Source organism: Lemur catta, chromosome 6 (genome assembly GCF_020740605.2).
Source record: "Lemur catta isolate mLemCat1 chromosome 6, mLemCat1.pri, whole genome shotgun sequence".
NCBI lineage: Eukaryota > Metazoa > Chordata > Mammalia > Primates > Lemuridae > Lemur > Lemur catta.
Window position 1 is genome coordinate 98,786,086 of NC_059133.1, and position 18,477 is coordinate 98,804,562.

At 51.8% G+C, this 18,477-nt stretch overlaps 1 protein-coding gene across 3 annotated transcripts; it reads right to left on the minus strand.

Annotated features, from left to right (window-relative positions):
- Window positions 1-851: 851 nt before the first annotated feature.
- WNT5B (Wnt family member 5B) lies at window positions 852-15,558 on the minus strand. 3 transcript variants are annotated; one of them, XM_045554654.1, is made up of 4 exons: window positions 15,333-15,558; window positions 13,906-14,153; window positions 8,100-8,392; window positions 852-2,219 (listed from the first exon to the last, which is right to left on the minus strand). In XM_045554654.1, exons 1-4 carry the CDS (start codon window positions 15,410-15,412, stop codon window positions 1,761-1,763), a joined length of 1,080 nt encoding a protein of 359 aa, XP_045410610.1. In that variant the 5' UTR covers window positions 15,413-15,558; the 3' UTR covers window positions 852-1,760. The 3 variants fall into 3 exon arrangements, with proteins under 3 accessions (XP_045410610.1, XP_045410611.1, XP_045410612.1); XM_045554655.1 differs by having other exon boundaries at window positions 15,285-15,351; XM_045554656.1 differs by lacking the exon at window positions 15,333-15,558 and adding an exon at window positions 15,166-15,187.
- Window positions 15,559-18,477: the final 2,919 nt, after the last annotated feature.

The window sequence follows — 18,477 nt, forward strand, 5'->3', positions numbered from 1 at the left end:
CCTTGAAAATGTCAACCAGCAGAAGCTGGGTAACAGTGTGGACTCGTCACTGGTAAAATGACCCTAAGTCTGAGGTTCCCCATTGTTAAGTCAAAAGGTTCTTCTCTAGGTACTGAAGACACAAATAGTATATATGGCCGTGACACTTTCAGGCAGAAGCTCTTTTAAACAGTTTTGCGATGCTATTTGATCATCGCAACCCAAGCTAACTCATTAATTCCATTATTTCCACAGAAATAAAGTTTTCTAGAGTAAAACTGAGCCTTTATGTAGTTACCTGCCCCCTGCAGGCTGGTCACTGCGGTGCGGCCTGGCTCTGTGTCTGTGTCCATAACCCCTTCCCCACTTCCTAGGGTGGGGACACCTGCTCCTGACCCCCAAGCTCTGCCTCACTCTCTCTCCTGCCCCGGACACTGGAGTCCAGAACCGCAGACAGCGACACAGACGTCTGCAAAGAGCATCCCCGTCACTTCTGCTTCCCCAGGGGCCCTGGGGACAAACCAGGGCGAACTTGGTTGGCTGTAAAGTGGAAGAAGGAAAGTGGGGCGGGTAAGTGTGAGGTTTCAACTTAAATCCCTGAATTCTTTTGTTCATTATTAATAGTAATATTAATTTACCATTTACTGTTTAACTTTGCACCAGCCCTTGGGGAGAGCACTTACATGCATTACCTTACTTAGTTCTCATAATATCCTCCTGTCCCTCTCTAATCACCACACCAGAGCCCTGAGGAGACTCAGTTTCCTCACCCTCTTCCACATTGGGTAGTGGACTTCTAAAGGTCAGGTCAAAAATCAAAGGAGGCCCATGAAAGATAATTGTGTGTCCAAATAACGAAAGGGAGAGAAACCTCAGTGAAGGGTGTTTAATGTCAGAGAGAAACTAACATCTGGGGCCGAGATGAAGACAGCGCAACAGGCCTGGCCTGACGACCCGTCCTGTGGTCCGGGAAGCCCCCTTGGCGGGGGAGTGACAGCAGCAGCAGCACGAGCATCTTTCCCTGTGTGGGAGGGCGGCGTCCACGCAGCCCAGGCGCACGGGCTCGGTCCGTCTTTCCCGACACGGCTGCTCGGACGGCCCCTTGCTCTCCACGCAGGGACTTGCGGCAGGAGCTAGTGAGCCGTGGAAGAGGAAGAATTCTTGCTGGAAAGACGGGCCCAGGAGTCGGGGGGTGCAGATCCCTGTGTGCCAGCGGGTCGAGGCATCGGACCTCTCCTCCCGTGGGGGAAGAAGCCATCCTCGTGACTGGATTCTGCACGTGAATGAAAGAGCAGGAAAGCACTGGGCTCCTACTGCACCAGTCTATGTTCTGGCCAAGACCCTGGAGACATCAAGGTTGAACCTGAGTTCCTGCCACCTTCCTTCCACAGGGCCTGCTGGCCTAGTGGCTGGGGCCACAGGCAGTCATCCAATCGACAGACTCCAGACAAAATCATTTCCTCCAGCCAACCACAACCTCTCTCCCTGAGGCCACGGTGGACAGACAGTAAATATTTCCAAGTCCCTATGTCCTGAGAGTCCTCATTAGAGGGAGAGAAAAAGCCCTGTCGCCCACCCACTGGGAGTAGGGAACCAGCAAAGTCTAATCCTCAAAGATCTCCAGCATTTCTTAAATAAGATTTTCCTTTCCATTTTCACCTTTTAATTATTTAGCATCCATCCACTCATTTATACAAATATATAATAGATTTATATAGATTTATATAATATAGACTCTCATGAGGCAGAGTGCAGGAAGGGCCGGGGGAGTGGCCCCCCGGCTATTTACAGACATACTGGTCGACGACCTCAGTGCACTTTTTGCACTTGACAAAGCAGCACCAGTGGAACTTGCAGTGGCAGCGCTCTACCTGGACGCTCTTGAACTGGTCATAGCCACGGCCGCAGCACATGAGCTCGCAGCCGTCCATGCCCTCTGAAGTCTTGTTGCAGAGCCGGCCCTGGGTGCCCAGGGAGCCCGTGGTCTCGTTGCGCAGACAGTAGTCGGGGCTGGGGTCCACGTACACCAGGTCCTCTGGCGTGGGCTGGTTGAAGCGGCTGTTGACCAGCTCCAGCTTGCCCCTGCGGGTGATGCGCATGGCGGCCGCGCTGTCGTACTTCTCCTTCAGCTGGTCCCCCACCTTGCGGAACTCGGCCAGCTGGAGCCAGCAGGTCTTGAGGCTGCAGGAGCCTGAGACACCGTGGCATTTGCAGGCTACGTCTGCCATCTTATACACAGCCTGTGGGGGGAGAAAGGAGGGGTAAGAAGGAGGGTCCCTGATGGGAGAGGTCCAGAGGGGGGCCACAGTGCAGAGGGGGCAGAGAGCTTGTCATATGCGTGCACAGATCTCTCCGGGACCCTCAGCTGCTCAGACTGAAAGCAAGTAAAAGGAGCAACGCAGAGAAGAAGGCTGGAGAGGCCAATGTGCACCTTCTTAATCTTAATCCGCTGTGAAGGTGGCATTTGAATCACTTTCACTTTCTACTTTATTCATTTCATTCCTCAACCTCTGTTGCAATAAATGTGGCATTTTCACAGTTAGAAAAGAAAGATATTTCCATCTTGATCAAAGTTTCAAACAAATAAATAAAAACTAACAAAATGTGTCCAGCTTTTGCATAATATGGAGCACAACTCGGAAAAAAGAATCCAGTTGTATCACAAGGCTATCACAGAAACCTCTGGCATGACCGCGCTTAGCTCACAGCTCTCCCTGGGCCCGTCAACCCCCCTGAGGCTGTGGTCCCCAACCCTTGGGCTGAGGACCGGTACTGTTCCATGGCCACACAGCAGGAGGTGAGTGGCCGCATAAGGAAGCTTCATCAGCATTTACAGCCCCTCCCCATCGCTCCATCACTGCCTGAGCCCCGCCTCCTGTCAGATCAGCCGTGGCATTAGATTCTCATAGGATGGCAAACCCTACTGTAAACTGCGCATGCGAGGGATCTAGGTTGCGGCTCCTTATGAGAATCCAATGCCCGATGGTCTGAGGTGGAGCTGAGGTGGTGATGCTAGCGCTGGAGAGCAACTGCAAATACGGATTATCATTGGCAGAGAGGTTTGACTGCACAATAAATGTAATGCACTTGAATCACCCGAAACCACCACCCACTCCCTACACCAGTCCATGGAAAAATTGTCTTTCATGAAATTGGTCCCTGGTGCCAAAAAGGTGGGGCATCTCTGCCCTAAAAATTAAATGGTCTCTTTTCCCGTGTTACCATTCATTCACTAACTAGAGTCATCAAGAGCCTCACCATAGCCATCACATTTGTAAGAAAGACCACTTTCTTTCACCCCAGTGCCCCCTACACGCTGCCCTGGGAGAGGCTGGTGTGGAGGAAGAAGGTGCAGTGGAGCAGCAAGGTGGCAGGCCTGCCTGCAGGGCGAGTCACCTGGAAACAAGTCTACCCCAGCAGTCGCAGAACCATAACACTGTGGGGTGGATTGGAACTTGAGCTATTCCAAATCAAAATGGAAAAGCAAGAGTAGACCAGGAAGCTGCTCACAATGTGCCTTTCAGTGACAGTGTACTGCTGCATTGTGGCAAAGAACCCTGGCAGCAGGCCCAGAAGTGCAGATGGCGGAATAAAGATGCAAGCCCGCTGCACAGCACTTTCTTATGCCATGGCTATTGTTACCCACTGAGTCAGGACTCAGTTTTCAAGGGTTTCTCTTAGATTTCTTTTCAAGAGTCCCCAGATTGTGTTTTTATTCAGTACTGGGCAGAGACCACTGCAGGTGCAAGAAACAGTGTAACCATCATCAGCTCATATGACTACTGTCAAAATGCTTCCTGAGTTTGAGTTTTTTTTTCTGGTGTAGAATTATTCCTACTATTTTATGATAGAGAAATTGAAGCTCTAGAGAGGCTCACTAATCTTCAAGGCCACCCATAAGGAAGTCAGAATGACTATCACTTCTGCACATCTTGGGGCTTAAAAGTAGCTTAGGACAGAGAAGGAAGAAGGCTCCTCCCCAAGGTTAAGGCACCAGCACTTGGCCTGGTTGCTCCAGGCCTGAGGCAGAAAGGAATTGACACCCTATTCCAACAGGCACTTCAAAGACAGGACCTGCAATTACCCTTCTGGCCCAAATCCCCAGGTCTGAGCTGGCCCTGCATTCCTCTGGAAATGGTCCTTAGCGTAGAGAGGGAAGCATTAGAACTGTGTACCTTCCTGCTTAGGGATAAGCATCTCCTGGGAGCAAACAGGGAGATTTGGGGAGGCGGAGTCAGAGCAAGCCTCCACTGGGCAAAGACAAGAATTTTAAGAAAACAAACAAATCCAAGAGGAGCGTCACTGTGCTCATGGTTCAGACACCCATTCCATCCTTCCTTTAATTCGAAGACATTGTCGAAAGCACAATATCTCTATTTTTTCATATATTACTATTGATTATATACATAAGCTCCTTTGGTAGGGGAGGGGGAAACTCCAATTTTGGGCCCATCCTGCTAACTCAAAAAGCAATAAAATGCTTTAAACATTGTTTTAGCTCTACATCTCGCCCCCTGGCAAAGCCCTCTCTTAAGTTCCTCTTCCACTTCTGTCTAATGGTTTGTTGGGCTTGGTGACTGACAGGAATGTCACTGGGATTAGGCACCAGGCTTTTATCTGGAAAATGCTCAAAACTCTTGAGTGACAAAACAATATCAACCCACTGGTTTTGCCATCAGTGTCTAAAATGGAGCTACTAGAGACTCTTAAAGGCCAAGAGAAATGTCAAGCAAAGTATGCCCAAGACTTACTCTGTGGCCAAGATGTCAGATCCTGGATCATCTGTTTTTTAAAAAAAAAAAAAAAAAAAAAAAAATCTGGTGCTTTGAAACACTAGCCCAGGGCACTTTCCAGCCCCACCGCCATTCAGTGCTTCCTGAAGAGCTTTTGTGTAGGTGTGACCAGGCAGCAGCCCAGTACCTTTGGCCTCAGATGGTGATTGATGGCCCAGGCCTGTTCCTTGGAGAGGGGATGAAAAATAGAGGGACAGGAATTCCCAACCTGGAGCAGACAGAGGCAAAGGGAGAGAGATAAAGGGCTTCGGGAAAGAAGAGGCATGGGGTCTGCAGGCAGTGAGGGAAGGTGTGCAGCAGGAACTGGGGGGGAGGGGAGGAGGGACCTAGATAAGGCCCAGCACAAACAAACAAACCATCCGGGGCCATAAAACCCAGGAGCCAGCAGGAGGGGTCAAGACTGCCAGGGAAGAGGAAGAGCTAATGTGTTTGCTCCTCTCCCTCCAGGGCGTGAGGCCAGGAGGCCAGGAGGCCCCCTTGTCACAGGAAGAGCAGAGCCAGAAAGCACCTCCGTGCATTTGACCTCTGCTGGGAGCAATGTGGGCCTTCTCTCCAGGAAGCAGCAAAGGTTGGCACAAAGAGGTCGAGAGTGCCATTGCTGTCCTCAGGAGCCCACAGCCAACAAGGTACAAGCAGGGTAAGAAAGAGCTTGTGAATAGCACCGAATGCTCTAATCAAGTACAGATGCGAGAGGCACTACTGGCCATAGGGAATGGGGAAGATTCTAAGGAGTAGGTTTTATTTGAACTAGGATCTTGAAAAATGAATAGAATGTGGGCATTCAAGACATAAAGTGAAGATTTTCACTGATCTCTCTCTACTCTGCAGGGTTAGACACCCAAAGTTTCAGGCAAATGGACTGCCCAAAGACAGGAAAGCTTGCAAGCCTGGGGCAGCTCCACAGATGCCCCCAGAGACGTTCTCTGAGACGGCTCTGGTCTCTCTGCCCTGGCTTATTCCACAGTAACCGCAGATTAGAGCCATGGCCAGAACTCCTAACATCACCCTCTACGTAGACACATCCATTTCTGACTGAACAGAACTGGCCCCTGGTGGAGGATGCGTAAGGAAGACACCGGGCAAAGAACCAATTCTAATGTCTACTTGATGTCCCAGGACTGATGAGGCTAAATGCACACGGGTGTGCCATGCTCTATCAGGCCAATATTCCAAGATCCCGATTCCTAAGAAAGACATTTCTTTGATATGTGCTCCTATAAAACATGAGTTAATGTTAAAACATTTTGTTTTAAAAAATTTTGATATATAAAAACACCTTTTTAGAAATATGTCCATATCCTGTTACTGAATCACTAGTGAACCAACATTAAACTTTTGAGAAATCGCCATTCTCATTTTTTAATTAGTTCGCCTTTGGCCTCATGAAAGGCCTCACCCAGGGCCAGCTGGCCTGACACTGACCTGAGTGGGGACAACACTCCAAGAAGGAAGTCTGTGTTGTTTCCTGAGAGGTCCTTTGCCAGCAGAAAGTTCCTCCCATCCCCCAGACCTCAGAACTTTCTAAGGGGAAACCTGGGTGCACACCCACACTGCCCTTCCACCCCTGCCGACGCTGGCTATGCTGAACCGGCAATGGCAGGGCTCCCTGTGGGACTAGCCCTCCAAGTTCCATGTGGCCGAGGCAGACCGTAGGAAAGAGGAGGCCATACATGTGCTCAGAGGGGAGGGGTCTTCACTGACAAGGTGCGGGCAGGGAAGGAACACATCTGCAGCATGCCTTCCAGGGAAACCCGAAGCTGTTGCCCAGGTGAGCTCTGTGCATACGGTGAACCAGGCTCACCCCAAAACCTATATTTTAGTTCCAACTGACATTAAGGCTTAGAAGATGGTTACATCTTACGTGAGATTGGTGAGACTGTTTGCTTGAGGCTTAAAACGATGGTTGTCTTTTCACATTTCCACTCATGTTTGAAAACTCCTAGCCTAGAAATGTGCTTGCCATTAATGCCTGAATGTGTTTTTGGCTGGGTTTCTGGATATGTATGATAGCAGCTCTTAAAAGTCAGTTCTGGTTTTACCTGAGTCTTTAACAAATCATAAACCCTAGGCTGAAACTTCCAATTGTCTTATCTGTTCCAGTGGCAAAGGAGGGGCAGTCAAGACAAGAACTCTACTCCACATGTCTGGAATTCTGACCCGAACAATGCTTCTAAATCCTATAGGGACAGATGTCCTGTGAAGTAATAAATAAGGTTTAAGAAGTGACAATCAGGCTGGGCGCGGTGGCTCATGCCTGTAATCCTAGCACTCTGGGAGGCCGAGGCGGGTGGATTGCTCGAGGTCAGGAGTTTGAGACCAGCCTCAGCAAGAGCGAGACCCCGTCTCTACTAAAAATAGAAAGAAATTATCTGGCCAACTAAAAATATATATAGAAAAACTTAGCTGGGCACAGTGGCACATGCCTGTAGTCCCAGCTACTCAGGAGGCTGAGGCAGGAGGATTGCTTAAGCCCAGGAGTTTGAGGTTACTGTGAGCTAGGCTGATGCCACGGCACTCAAGCACGGGCAACAGAGCAAGATTCTGTCTCAAAAAAAAAAAAAAAGTGACAATCAGGCCTGGCGTGGTAGCTCATGGCCATAATCCTAGCATTCTGGGAGGTTGAGGTGGGAGGATCGCTTGAACCCAGGAGTTCGAGACGAGCCTGAGCAAGAGCAAGACCAAGACCATCTCTAACTAAAAACAGAAAAATTATCCAGGCATGGTGGCGCGTGCCTGTAGTCAGGCTGAGGTGGGAGGATCACTTGAGACCAGGAGTCAGGTTGCAGTGAGCTTTGGTGACACCACTGCGACAGAGTGAGATTCTGTCTCAAAAAAAAAAAAAAAAGACAATCACATGTGCCCATTGGGAAATGGAGCATTTTCAAAGGGATTTGTTCAATAACGTGAGCATCTAGGTCAGCAACCATAGGGTAAGAATCTTCAGGGTCCCATGAACTGGCTTCCTTGACCCATTGATCTACAATGTGCAGGGAGGGAGGAAGGAGGGGGCGGCGGGAGGAGGAGAGGGAGGGGGAGGGGAGGGAGGGGGCGGGAGGAGAAGGAAGAGGGGAGGAGGAAGGGGAGGGGAGGAAGGAGGAGGGAGGGGAGGGAGGGGGCGGGAGGAGAGGGAGGGAGGGGGAGGGGAGGGAGGGGGCGGGAGGAGAGGGAGGGAGGGGGAGGGGAGGGAGGGGGGTGGGAGGAGGGGGCGGGAGGGGGAGAGGAGGGAGGGGGAGGGGAGGGAGGGGGCGGGAGGAGAGGGAGGGAGGGGGAGGGGGCGGGAGGGGGAGAGGAGGGGAGGGGAGGGAGGAGGCGGGAGGTCCATCTTACCCTTCGACCGGCCTCGTTGTTCTGCAAGTTCATGAGCACTCTGCCCTGCTCCTCCGATCCCTTGGCAAAGTTCTTCTCCCGCTCCCGGGCATCCACAAACTCCTTAGCAAAGCGGTAGCCGTACTCCACATTGTCCCCACAGCCACCCCACAGCCAGTCCCGGGGCAGGTCCTTGGGCCGCGCGGCGCGGCTGCAGCCGCAGGTGGACAGCTCGCCCTCGCGGCAGGCGCGGCTGATGGCGTTGACCACGCCCGCGGCGCTCACGGCGTAGGTGAAGGCGGTCTCGCGGCTGCCTGCGGAGGACAGCGGACAGGTAGCCGGCGACTCCCGCCCGGGCAGCCCTGGCCGCCTCCCCGCCTCCCCACCTCCTCCGGCTGTCCCTGCAGCGCTGCTGTGACACTGCGGGGCCACGGCTCCAGCCTCATTATCAAGGGCTGAAACCCGCCTGGTGTTTGCTTCTGCCCCTTGGCCCAGCTCTGCCCTAGGAGACCACACAGAATAAAACGAATCGCTCAGCCCTGGCCTGCACTAATACCCGCTGCAGAGGTCTACACGGCCTGTGGATTCCCAGGAGGGAGACGCCTGGGGGCGGGGAGAGTGGGCATTTAGACACTTCCACAACACGAGCCTGACAGGAGACGGAGGGGACATCATGGGATCGATAGCAGGACTCTGTGTCCTGGCAAAAATTCCTTTCTCACCACCCTATGAGCTACACATTTGTCTTTTTTTGTTGCCGCCATCATCTAACTAGAGCACAGACCAAGAGATGAAAGTCAACTAGGATGACAATGTCCAGAAGAATCCAAACTGTCTCCCTCTCTGTCCCGTAAGATCCACTCAGTCTCCTAAAGTCAAGAGCACCAGGACCACATCTATGGTACCTGCAACTTCAGACACTCAGCACAGTTCTTCCAGACCATTTTCCAGTAGAAAATCCCAGCTACGCTCCTCATTATTACTTTAGCAAACCACTTAAAAACTCATATGATGTATGTTCTACTTCAATATAATCTCTATAAAAAATACACAGCTACCAGAGAAATGCAAACCAAAATCACAAGAAAATACCACTTCGCATCTACTAAGATGACTATAATCAAAAAGATAGGTAATAGCCAGGGGCGGTGGCTCACACCTGTAATCCCAGCTACTCAGGAGTCTGAGGAGGGAGGATCGCTTGAGGCCAGGAGTTCAAGACCAGCCGGGCAACATAGTGAGACCCTGTCTCTAAAAAAATTTTTTTAAATTAACCAGGCATGGTGGCATGCACCTGAGGTGGGAGGATCTTTAGAGCCCAGGAGTTGGAGGCTACTGCGAGCTATGATCACTCCACCACGCTCCAGCCTGGGCAACAGAGTGAAACCCTGCCTCAAAACAAAACAAAACAAAACAAAACAAAAAACAGTAATAATAAGTTGGTGAAGATATGGAAAAACTGGAACCTTCCTGTACTGTTGGCAGGAATGTTAAACAGTGTAGCTGCTTTGGAAAATAGTCTGGCAGTTCTTCAAAAGGTTAAATATAGTTACCACATGACCCGGTAATTCCACTCCTAAAAATATAGGCACACCTTCTTGTTTTATTGCACTTCACTTTATTGTGCTTTGCAGATATTGCCTTTTTTTTTACAAAATGAAGTTTGTAGCAATTCTGTGTGGACATGTCTACCAGTGCCATTTTTCCAACAGCATGTGCTCACTTTGTGTCTGTGTCAGCATTTTTTAGCAATAAAGTATTTTTAATTAAGGTATGTACATTATTTTTTAGATATAATGCTATGGCACACTTTATAGACTATGGTATAATGTAAACATAACTTTTCTATGCACTGGGAAGCCAAAAAAAAAATCCACGTGACTAGCTTTGTTGTGAGAGTCACTTTGTTGCTGTGGTCTGGAACCGAACCCGCAGTATCTCTGAGACATGCCTGTGTGCCGACAGAAATGAAAACATGTCCACACAAAAAACCCCTCATGAATGCTCACGGCAGCATTATTCATGATAGCCAAAAAGTGGAAACAACACTACTGTCCATCAATGGAAAAATGGATAAATGAGATGTGGTATTATCCGTGCAATGGAATATTATTCAGCCACAAAGGGAATAAAGTACCGGCATACGCCACAGCATGGACGAGCCTTTAAATCACTATGCTAAGTAAAAGGAGCCAGTCACCAAGGCCACATATTGTATGATCTCATTTATATGAAATGTCAGTATAGGCAAATACTTAGAGACAGAAAGATTAGCGGTTGCCTAGGGTTGGAGGTTGGGGGATGGAGCGAGACAGCTGATGGGTGTGCCTTTCTCTATGGGGTAATGAGAATGTTCTGGAATTAAACAGTGGTGATGGTTGCACAACCCTGAGAGTATACTAAAAGCCACTGAATTGCACACTTTAAAATGGTGAATTGTACGGTCCGTGAATTATATATCTCAAAAAAGCTATTATAAGAAATAATAAATAATATTCATAAGGACTCAGATATGGAGAGAAGAGAGTGGTTCTTGGCAGGAAACAGATACAATTCTCATCTCAGAGATCAAACCAGGCAGAACCTTCTGCCCTCTCTTTCCTCCTCTCCCAAGTCTCCCCAGTCAGAGGTAGACACCCCACAAGCCTGTCCTGGCAGTGGATGGGGAAGCAGTCTGCAGTCCATTGTAGGTCTAGCATGACCTCCCACCTTGCCCTGCCTCTTGATTGTCTAGGCACAGCACAGGGTGATTTGCAACCAGAGCACACTGGGTGAGTCAGTTTTTCTCAATTAACCAGTGGTCGGCTTCTGGTCAGTTGTGAAACAGGAACTGCCCAAGAAAAACCTGAAAGATGGCAGGAGGTTACACTGGTGATTCAGCCAACAGCACATGCTTGACATTTGTGTTGGTGCTGAACCACACCAGAGCCAAGGGCAGTGAGGCTGTGACAGCAAGGCTGTGACAGAGCCTGCATGGTAAGACGGCCAAGCGGGCCTTCAGGAAGGAGCGCTGGGCCCCACTTGGAGGAACTCATCTTTCTAAAACGTAGCTTCCACCCTGACTCGGCACCCGGGAAGAGGATGGAGCCTGTGAGGTGGCAGCCCCGAGCCAGGCTGTGTCCCCTGAGAGTATTCCTTTCCCTGCACCCTAGAGAAGCGGCTAGGTTTCAAGGCAACACATTCCATCTTTTTCAAATGACTCTAATCACCAGAATGTTCTTTCTTAGACGAAGCTGAAATATGCCTCCCTATGACTCCCTCCCGCTGCAGCTGCACAGTGATCCCTTTTCCATTTGACAGCTCTTCAGTGTTTGAAAACAACTAAGAAGCCTTTTACATTTTCTCCTTTCCAAGCTACATATGTCTGATTTCTTTCCATCATGCTTTAGCAAACATGCTTTTCAGAGTTGAACCAGCCCTCTCAGAATTGCCTTTTAAAATGATGTACCTGCAGCTAAACATGATACAGCAGATATTGTGTACTCCGGTTTGGGACCCGGATTTGTCCCCAGGTGCATCAGCTGTCTCTTGCAGTCACTCCTCCTGCCTCTTCTGGTCAGGGCTGCATTAGACGCCTAGTGTGGGTAGCTCTGCCTTCACGGGGCAGCGTTTGGACCCTCTAGTGAGCCTGGGAGTGCGGATTACTATTGCTACGCCCGGCAAGAAAGAGGTGCCTCAGGCTCCACAATGGGTAAGCAATGTGGAGGCTTATCTGTGTGCGCAACAGTCCAGAGTTGAAACTCAAGCCATCTCAAGGATAAAAGGCTAATAAACCAGCCAGCAGCCACGGAGCTACTCGAGAGACTTGCGTCTTCGCCCTACAAGGAGACAGCAGAATGACATCATGCCCTCTCTGTTCCATAGCAGCCCAACTACCAGGAAGGTGTCTCTCTCTGCTCCCCAGGCAGAGGCTGGGTGACACACCGGAAGTTCCTCTGAGCTGCTCTGCTGCCCTCTGGCGACGGACTTTGCAGCAGCTTCCAAGAAGAAAGGAAGCTCTGGAAGGCAGACATAAGAGTACCATGGCGGGCATGGTGGCTCATGCCTGTAGCCCTAGCCCTCTGGGAGGCAGAGGAGGATCAGGAGTTTGAGATCAGCCTGAGCAAGAGCGAGTGAGCCCCATCTCTGCTAAAAATAGAAACAATTAGCCAGGCACCGTGCAAGCACTTGTAGTCCCAGCTACTAGGGAGGCTGCGGGAGGAGGATCCCTTGAGCCCAGGAACAGCTCTCTAGCTGGGGAGACAGAGCAAGACCCTGTCTCAAAAAAAAAAAAAAAAAAAAAAAGTAAGAGGATTTGCCAGGAGCTACTCAGGGCCCAGAGGGCCAAAGGGAGGACAGATGCCCAGGTAGCATAAGCCCCTCAGGGAAGCTACAAAAAGGACTGGGGAAAATTAGGCAAACAGAAGGGTTCCATTCTGGCCCAGAATGAGGTGCAGAGAGATGTGCTCTCTTTGATGGGCCTGCTTTGCCAAGTCATTCCGCTACGCAACTCCGAACCCAGCAGAGCTTCTATTCCTGCCAACCCCTTTCTTTCCTAAAGCCTCACTCACACAAAATGACACATAAAAAAGATCTAGCCAATGTCCAGCATACACTGGGTCCCCCATAAACATTAGCTCCCTTGGAGTGAGGAGAGGGAGCCTCTCTCCACAGCTGGGTCATCCTGGTTTCCTCACCCAGAACACGGGCAGGAAGTGCTGCTGACCTAGACTTTTCTCCAGGAGAAAGGGACAAATACCAACGGATTTGAGAAGAATCAATACACTGTGAATCAATCCTAGTAAGCCCCCAAGTCCACTGTTTGGGGAAAGGTGCCCCCTAAGGCTGTCACAGGAACACATGAACATTGCTTCTGTGTACCTTGTGCTGATACCAAAGGAAGCCACGCGCCGTGGTTCAAAGTGTGCTTCCCCCAGCTCTACCTCTCAATATGGGCAGAGCGGGGAGGGAAAGAGGTCTGGAGGAAGTGGGAGGGTGATAAAGGCAGAGCCCCAAATCTCTAACTCCCCTACTCCCTTGACAGGCTAAAGGAATTCTTTGGGAAAGCCCCAGCCTCAGGTAACTCCAGAATGTGGCCTTTTCAGGGGAACTGTTCTGGGAGACAGGACCAATACAGTGTTCTAACACCTTCCTTTTATGGCCCTGGGGATAAGACCCAGTAGAATAGGGCCGGATTTCTCAATTTCTTGCCAGGGAGGGGAGGATTGCATTTCAAAAGGACCTACAACAATTAGACCTTAGATCACACCTCCATCTAAGCAATAGGGCAGCCAAAGAACCCCGGCCAGCTTGGGAGAGGGGAAGGGACAGGAATCCAGGGGGATGAGCCCTCTCCCTCTCATCTTTGTCTTTAGTCTGACCCCTTCCCCCCCCCTCACACACATCCCCTTTCAAATGAAAAAGCCAGGGCTGGGTCTGGTCGGGTTATTGACAGCTATCACCAGTTTGGCCCCTCGTTTCCCTCTCTCTTTCAAGGCTCCAAGTAGAAGAGGCAAAAATCCTACAGACATTCAGGGCTGCAATTGTTGGTTCCCTACTCCAGGCTCTAAAACAAACAAACAAACCCCAACCAACCAAATGAAAAAACCAGAACAGGAGGTGCTAGTTGCACAGAGAGACACAGGCAGTGGTGGTGGGCCGGTCTCCTAATCCTCTCTAACTCAACTCAGATGTTCTGCCCCCGCCCAGAAAGAGTCACTAACAGTCTGCCCCAGGGTGATTCAAGGGTTCTCCGGGGCCTCCGAGTGCCTCTCCCCGTCTTGCACACTGCTGCCAAGCAAGCTGAGCATAGCTCCTTTGGCCAGGCCCCACTGGCCAGGCCTCTTACCTATCTGCATGACTCTGCCAAAGACAGATGTGTTGTCCACCGTGCTGCAGTTCCACCGCCTCTGCCGGAACTGGTGCTGGCACTCCTTGATGCCCGTCTTGGCTCCCTCCCCTATGTAGGCCATGTGCTCCTGGTACAACTGGCACAGCTTTCTCTGGCCAGGGGAGAGCCCAGGAAGTTGACTGCAGACAGGCTGGGCACCGATGATAAACATCTCGGGTCTCTGCACCGGGCTCATAGCTAATGACCTAGGACAGCAATGCAGAAAGGGGAAAAGCGGCCGGCGGGTGAGCGAGGGCCCGTGTGCAGCATTACAACATTCATTCGACACATTTACCCAGTGCTTGCCTGGGTACAAGGCCCTGGACTAAGGACTTGGAAAGGAAAATTAGTAAAACAGAGTGCCTCCTTCAAAGGACAAACTGAGGGAAGCTGAGGCATTACCACAAATGGCACGTGAGATGCCAGATACGTAGGGCAGACTGGCGCTTCTGGATCCATGGAGATGCGACAGGGGGCTCTTACAGCTGAGGAGAAGCCTTTATAAGGGGACGGCCAGAATTTGACCAGGTCTTAAGGATGGGCACAGGCAGAGGAGACAGGGGCAGGGCAGGGGGCAAAGAGAGCCAAGGCTCAGCAGGAGAGCACTGCGCTACTCAAGGAGTTGGAGGGATTAGTGCAGGATATGTGCTGGCAAGCAATCAGCCCCTTTAAGTGGAACTTCCCTCAGGCCTTAAAACAGGACCCAGTTTACACACCTCACAATATAGTCTCATGTCTCCACTGCCACGCCTCCCCTCCCCCACCCTGCATCAGTTTGGGGGTCTCCCTTTTGCTCATCATCTGCCAGTCATATACAGTGTTCAGTCCGATGAGAAGGCTGTGGATTTGCCATCTAAGTAAAAATGTGAGCAGGGCATAGACCATGCAAGATTGGTGGCAATCGCCTGCCATTGCCATTGACTTAACAGTGATGATAGCCTTAAAGACACAAGAAGAAAGCCAGACACGGTCCTGCAAATCCTTCATCCGGTCTTCAGACTTGTAATATAGGAACTCTACTCTTCCTGTGCCTGCCAGCAAAAAACAAAAAAAAAAAAGCAAAAACCCCCACAAAATCCAACTATTGGGTATCAATATTCTTGTTGACCCAACAACAAGAATTCATGGGGATGGAGGAAGGTCCAGGGAAAGGGAATTTGGACAGGATCAGAGAAAAAAAACAACTGAGCTGATCCTTTATCCTCAGGGAACCCTTACCTCTGGGGGCAGGGGAGGGCAGGCTGTCCTAGTTTTCGTGGGATAAAAGAGGTCCTTAGCATTCCTATGGATGAGACATGGTCATGACACATGGTATCCTTTCTCCACAGCTCAATTACCGAAGGAGGCCTTAGGCTGTGGTAGCAGGACTTGAGCCCCCCACTCACCACCAGGAGCTGGCATCTGTCAGAAGCTGAGCCCAGCTGGAGAGCAGAGCAGCCGCGAACAGCAGCAGCAGACTGGGCATGGTCGGCCTCAGCCCTCCCCAGTGCCCTGGTACTGGCAGCTTCCAGAACGGGGCTCCCTGGAGAAGACAGAAGGGAAGGGAGGATCAGTGTGGAAATGCAACAGATAAGGGAACTAGGAGAGTGGGCGGGGAGCACAGGAGGGGCTCTGGGGTGGACCTAGAGTCAAGTTCTGCTCCCTGCAAAGAAATTCCGATTCTTCCCAGCCTCCATCCCTACTGCTTATCTTCTCACCCTAGGACTTTCATGTCTCCTACCCCAAACTGTGGGAACCCTACGCAGGGCCTAATTACCAGGGAAACAATGAGCTGAGAAACCAGAAAAGAGAAATGAAGAATCATTTCAAGAACAGAGCATGCTCTGTCGCAGAACACCCAGGGGAATGGGGACCATCCCGTCCACGCCTCCCTTTTGCCTCTCACTCCAGCCCAGTGACTAATTTCGCTGACCATCAGGCTCTCCTTTGTGAAGGTTAAAATAAAATTCGTGACTTAGATTCACCTACACCCGAAAAGGTTTCCTTCTCCATCTGTACCCTTCTCGCCCTAAACAAGTTTTCCAAATCCCAACCCTTGCTCACAGAGCAAGGACTTTTCACTTTCTCAAGGCACCTTCTCTGAGAAGTGTAAAAGCCACACGGCGAACCGCCCACCGCGAAAGCCTTGGTGGCAGAGGTGGTGCCTTCCTGGGTGGCCCTGGAGGCGTAGCGCTGGGGACCCAGCCAACCCCCGCCCTGGCGGCATCTCTTGCATCGAATGTCTGTGCCAGGAGACATCTTCCAGAAGCCAGCCCCTTCCCTGGTAGCTCCAGAGCCTCCCACACCTTGGCCTTTCTTCACCGGCGCCGGTGCCTGTGTCCCCAAAGAACACCTTGCCCTGAGCCCTCCGACACCTACGGAAACTCCACGCTCTGGACCCCGGCGCGGGCCTAGCAAACACGCCCCCGCCGACTCACCCCCGCCCTTGTCTCCCTTCGCCCCCATCTGGGGCGCGCCCCACTCGCCCCGCGAGGCCGCCGCCGGGCCCCGCACCTGCAGCGTCGCGCACACGCGCGCCCGCCCCGTCTCACCGCGCCGCTCCCGCGCTGCGAGCTCTCCGGGCTCTCCGGGAGGGGGCGGCAGGGGCCTTGGGTCGTCAGCCTGGGAAATGATTTTGCCCCGGGGCCACCAAGAGAGGAAGGTGGCCTGCGCAGGATCCAGGAGAGCTGGGACACGGCCTTTCCCGCACCCCCTTCGGTTGTTCCTCTCGAGGTCTCGGCAGGGCTGGGGCATCCACAGGCAGGTGTGCGGGGCGGCAGGGAGCGGATCAAAGGAGACACTTGCCCCTTCCCCTTTGTCATGCAGAGCCCGCTCGGAAGCGACCGGCCCCCAGCCTGCGGCGCTCCCCGCGGCCTCTCCTCCGAAGGGCGCCCCCGCCCCCAGTGAGCGCCCGCCGGCCCCGGGGCAGGTCTGCGGATGCACCGGCTGGAACCGAGAGAGATGGAGCGGAGATAGGGCTGGCACCAGAAGCTAATGGCTTTATGGAGGGGAGGGGACCAGGTCCCGAGGAGCGAGGACGAGAGAAAAGCTTCAAAGAGTTTCCTTGTCCAAACATCCTCAGCTCCACCTACCAGCCCTTCCCGGCGGAGCACTCGGGGCTGCCCGCGCCCTCCTGCTTCCCCGCCGCCTGCGCGCCCCGCACCTGCTCCGCGGCCACGGCCGTCCTCTCCCGCTCCCACCGCCAGGCAGCAGAGTTCTTCCTCCCAGCGGACGACACTTCGTGTCCCCGTGGTCTGCCTCAAGCTGGTGCCTCTCACCTCGGTCCCGGCCTTCCGTCAGGCTGCGGTGACGTCTCTCTGGCCCTGCAGGGCCTAGGTTCAACCGAGGCCACTTTGGGGGCCACTGTTTCTGAGCCAAGGACAGGGGTCAGTGCCTGCTAATGGTCACTGTGGCTTTGACTGCCCCGGTGACAGGCTGACAGGCCAGCGAGGTCCAGGCTTTCCAAGAGCTGCTAATCTCCCTTCAGCGCCTTATGGACACACATGGCTGCTGTTCCCAGGGCCCTGTGCCTTCCCTCAAACTCTCAGCCCATTAAAAAAAATGTATTTCAGAAATTACGAAAAAAAAGTCTCTAGCATGTGCAGTGGCTTCTTTCTCTGCCTTCCAGATGTGTGGTACCCGAAATTGAACCCCTTCCCCCAAATGCACACACCAACCCCCAGGCTTGCTGTCTGCCCCGGCAGGCAGGTATGAGCCACACCTCCAGGGGACCCAGAACTGAAGCCAGGCAGCTATTGGCCCTCGTGTGTGGGAGTGGGAGGAGAGAGGACCCTCGGACAGGCAAGTGCTGGTGACTGGTTTCATTAGCGTTCGCAAAATGGAAACTTTTTGCCTCAACCTGACTGGGGAGGCAGGAAGCTGTGTGGGGACTGAGGGTTTGGTCTTAATGAACAAGACACATAGAAAGCCCCCTCTGTGGGTCACTGGTGAGATTTACAGCAGGACTCAACCAGGGGAGGCTCTCTCTTGTGTAGGAAGAAAGATTTGGTAAATACCCAAAGGCAGGGAAAGTGAATTCCTTCTGCTGCCTTTGTAATAACTATAGATTTCCCCAGAGATCTAAAAATTTTCCTTCCCTAAGAGCCAAGTATCATTTCAAACACACCAAACACGATAAAGCATGTGGGAATGGGGTCTCTATTCTTTAGTAGTGAACGGGAAGCTGGGGGGAGGGGAAGTTGCAAAATTCTCAAGCAGGACCCTTCCAGGCCAGAATGAGCTGCTCAGACATCTGCTCTACTCTTTCATTCATTCATTTAATGCATTCATTAATCAAATACGCATTGGGTGCCTAATATGTGCCAGTTACTGCTCTAAGTGCCAGAGATACAACAGTGAACAAACAAATACATAATATGTTAGGTCCAGTGAATACTATGAGGGAAAATAAAGAGGGGGCAAGAACCAAGAATGGTAAGGGGTGAGGGCTTATATGACGCAGGGTCCTTGGGAAGGCCACTCTCTGAACCACCTGCCCACCTTCTCCAAACCTCTGTGCAGAAGGGATGGTGGCAGGGGTGTAACTCTGCT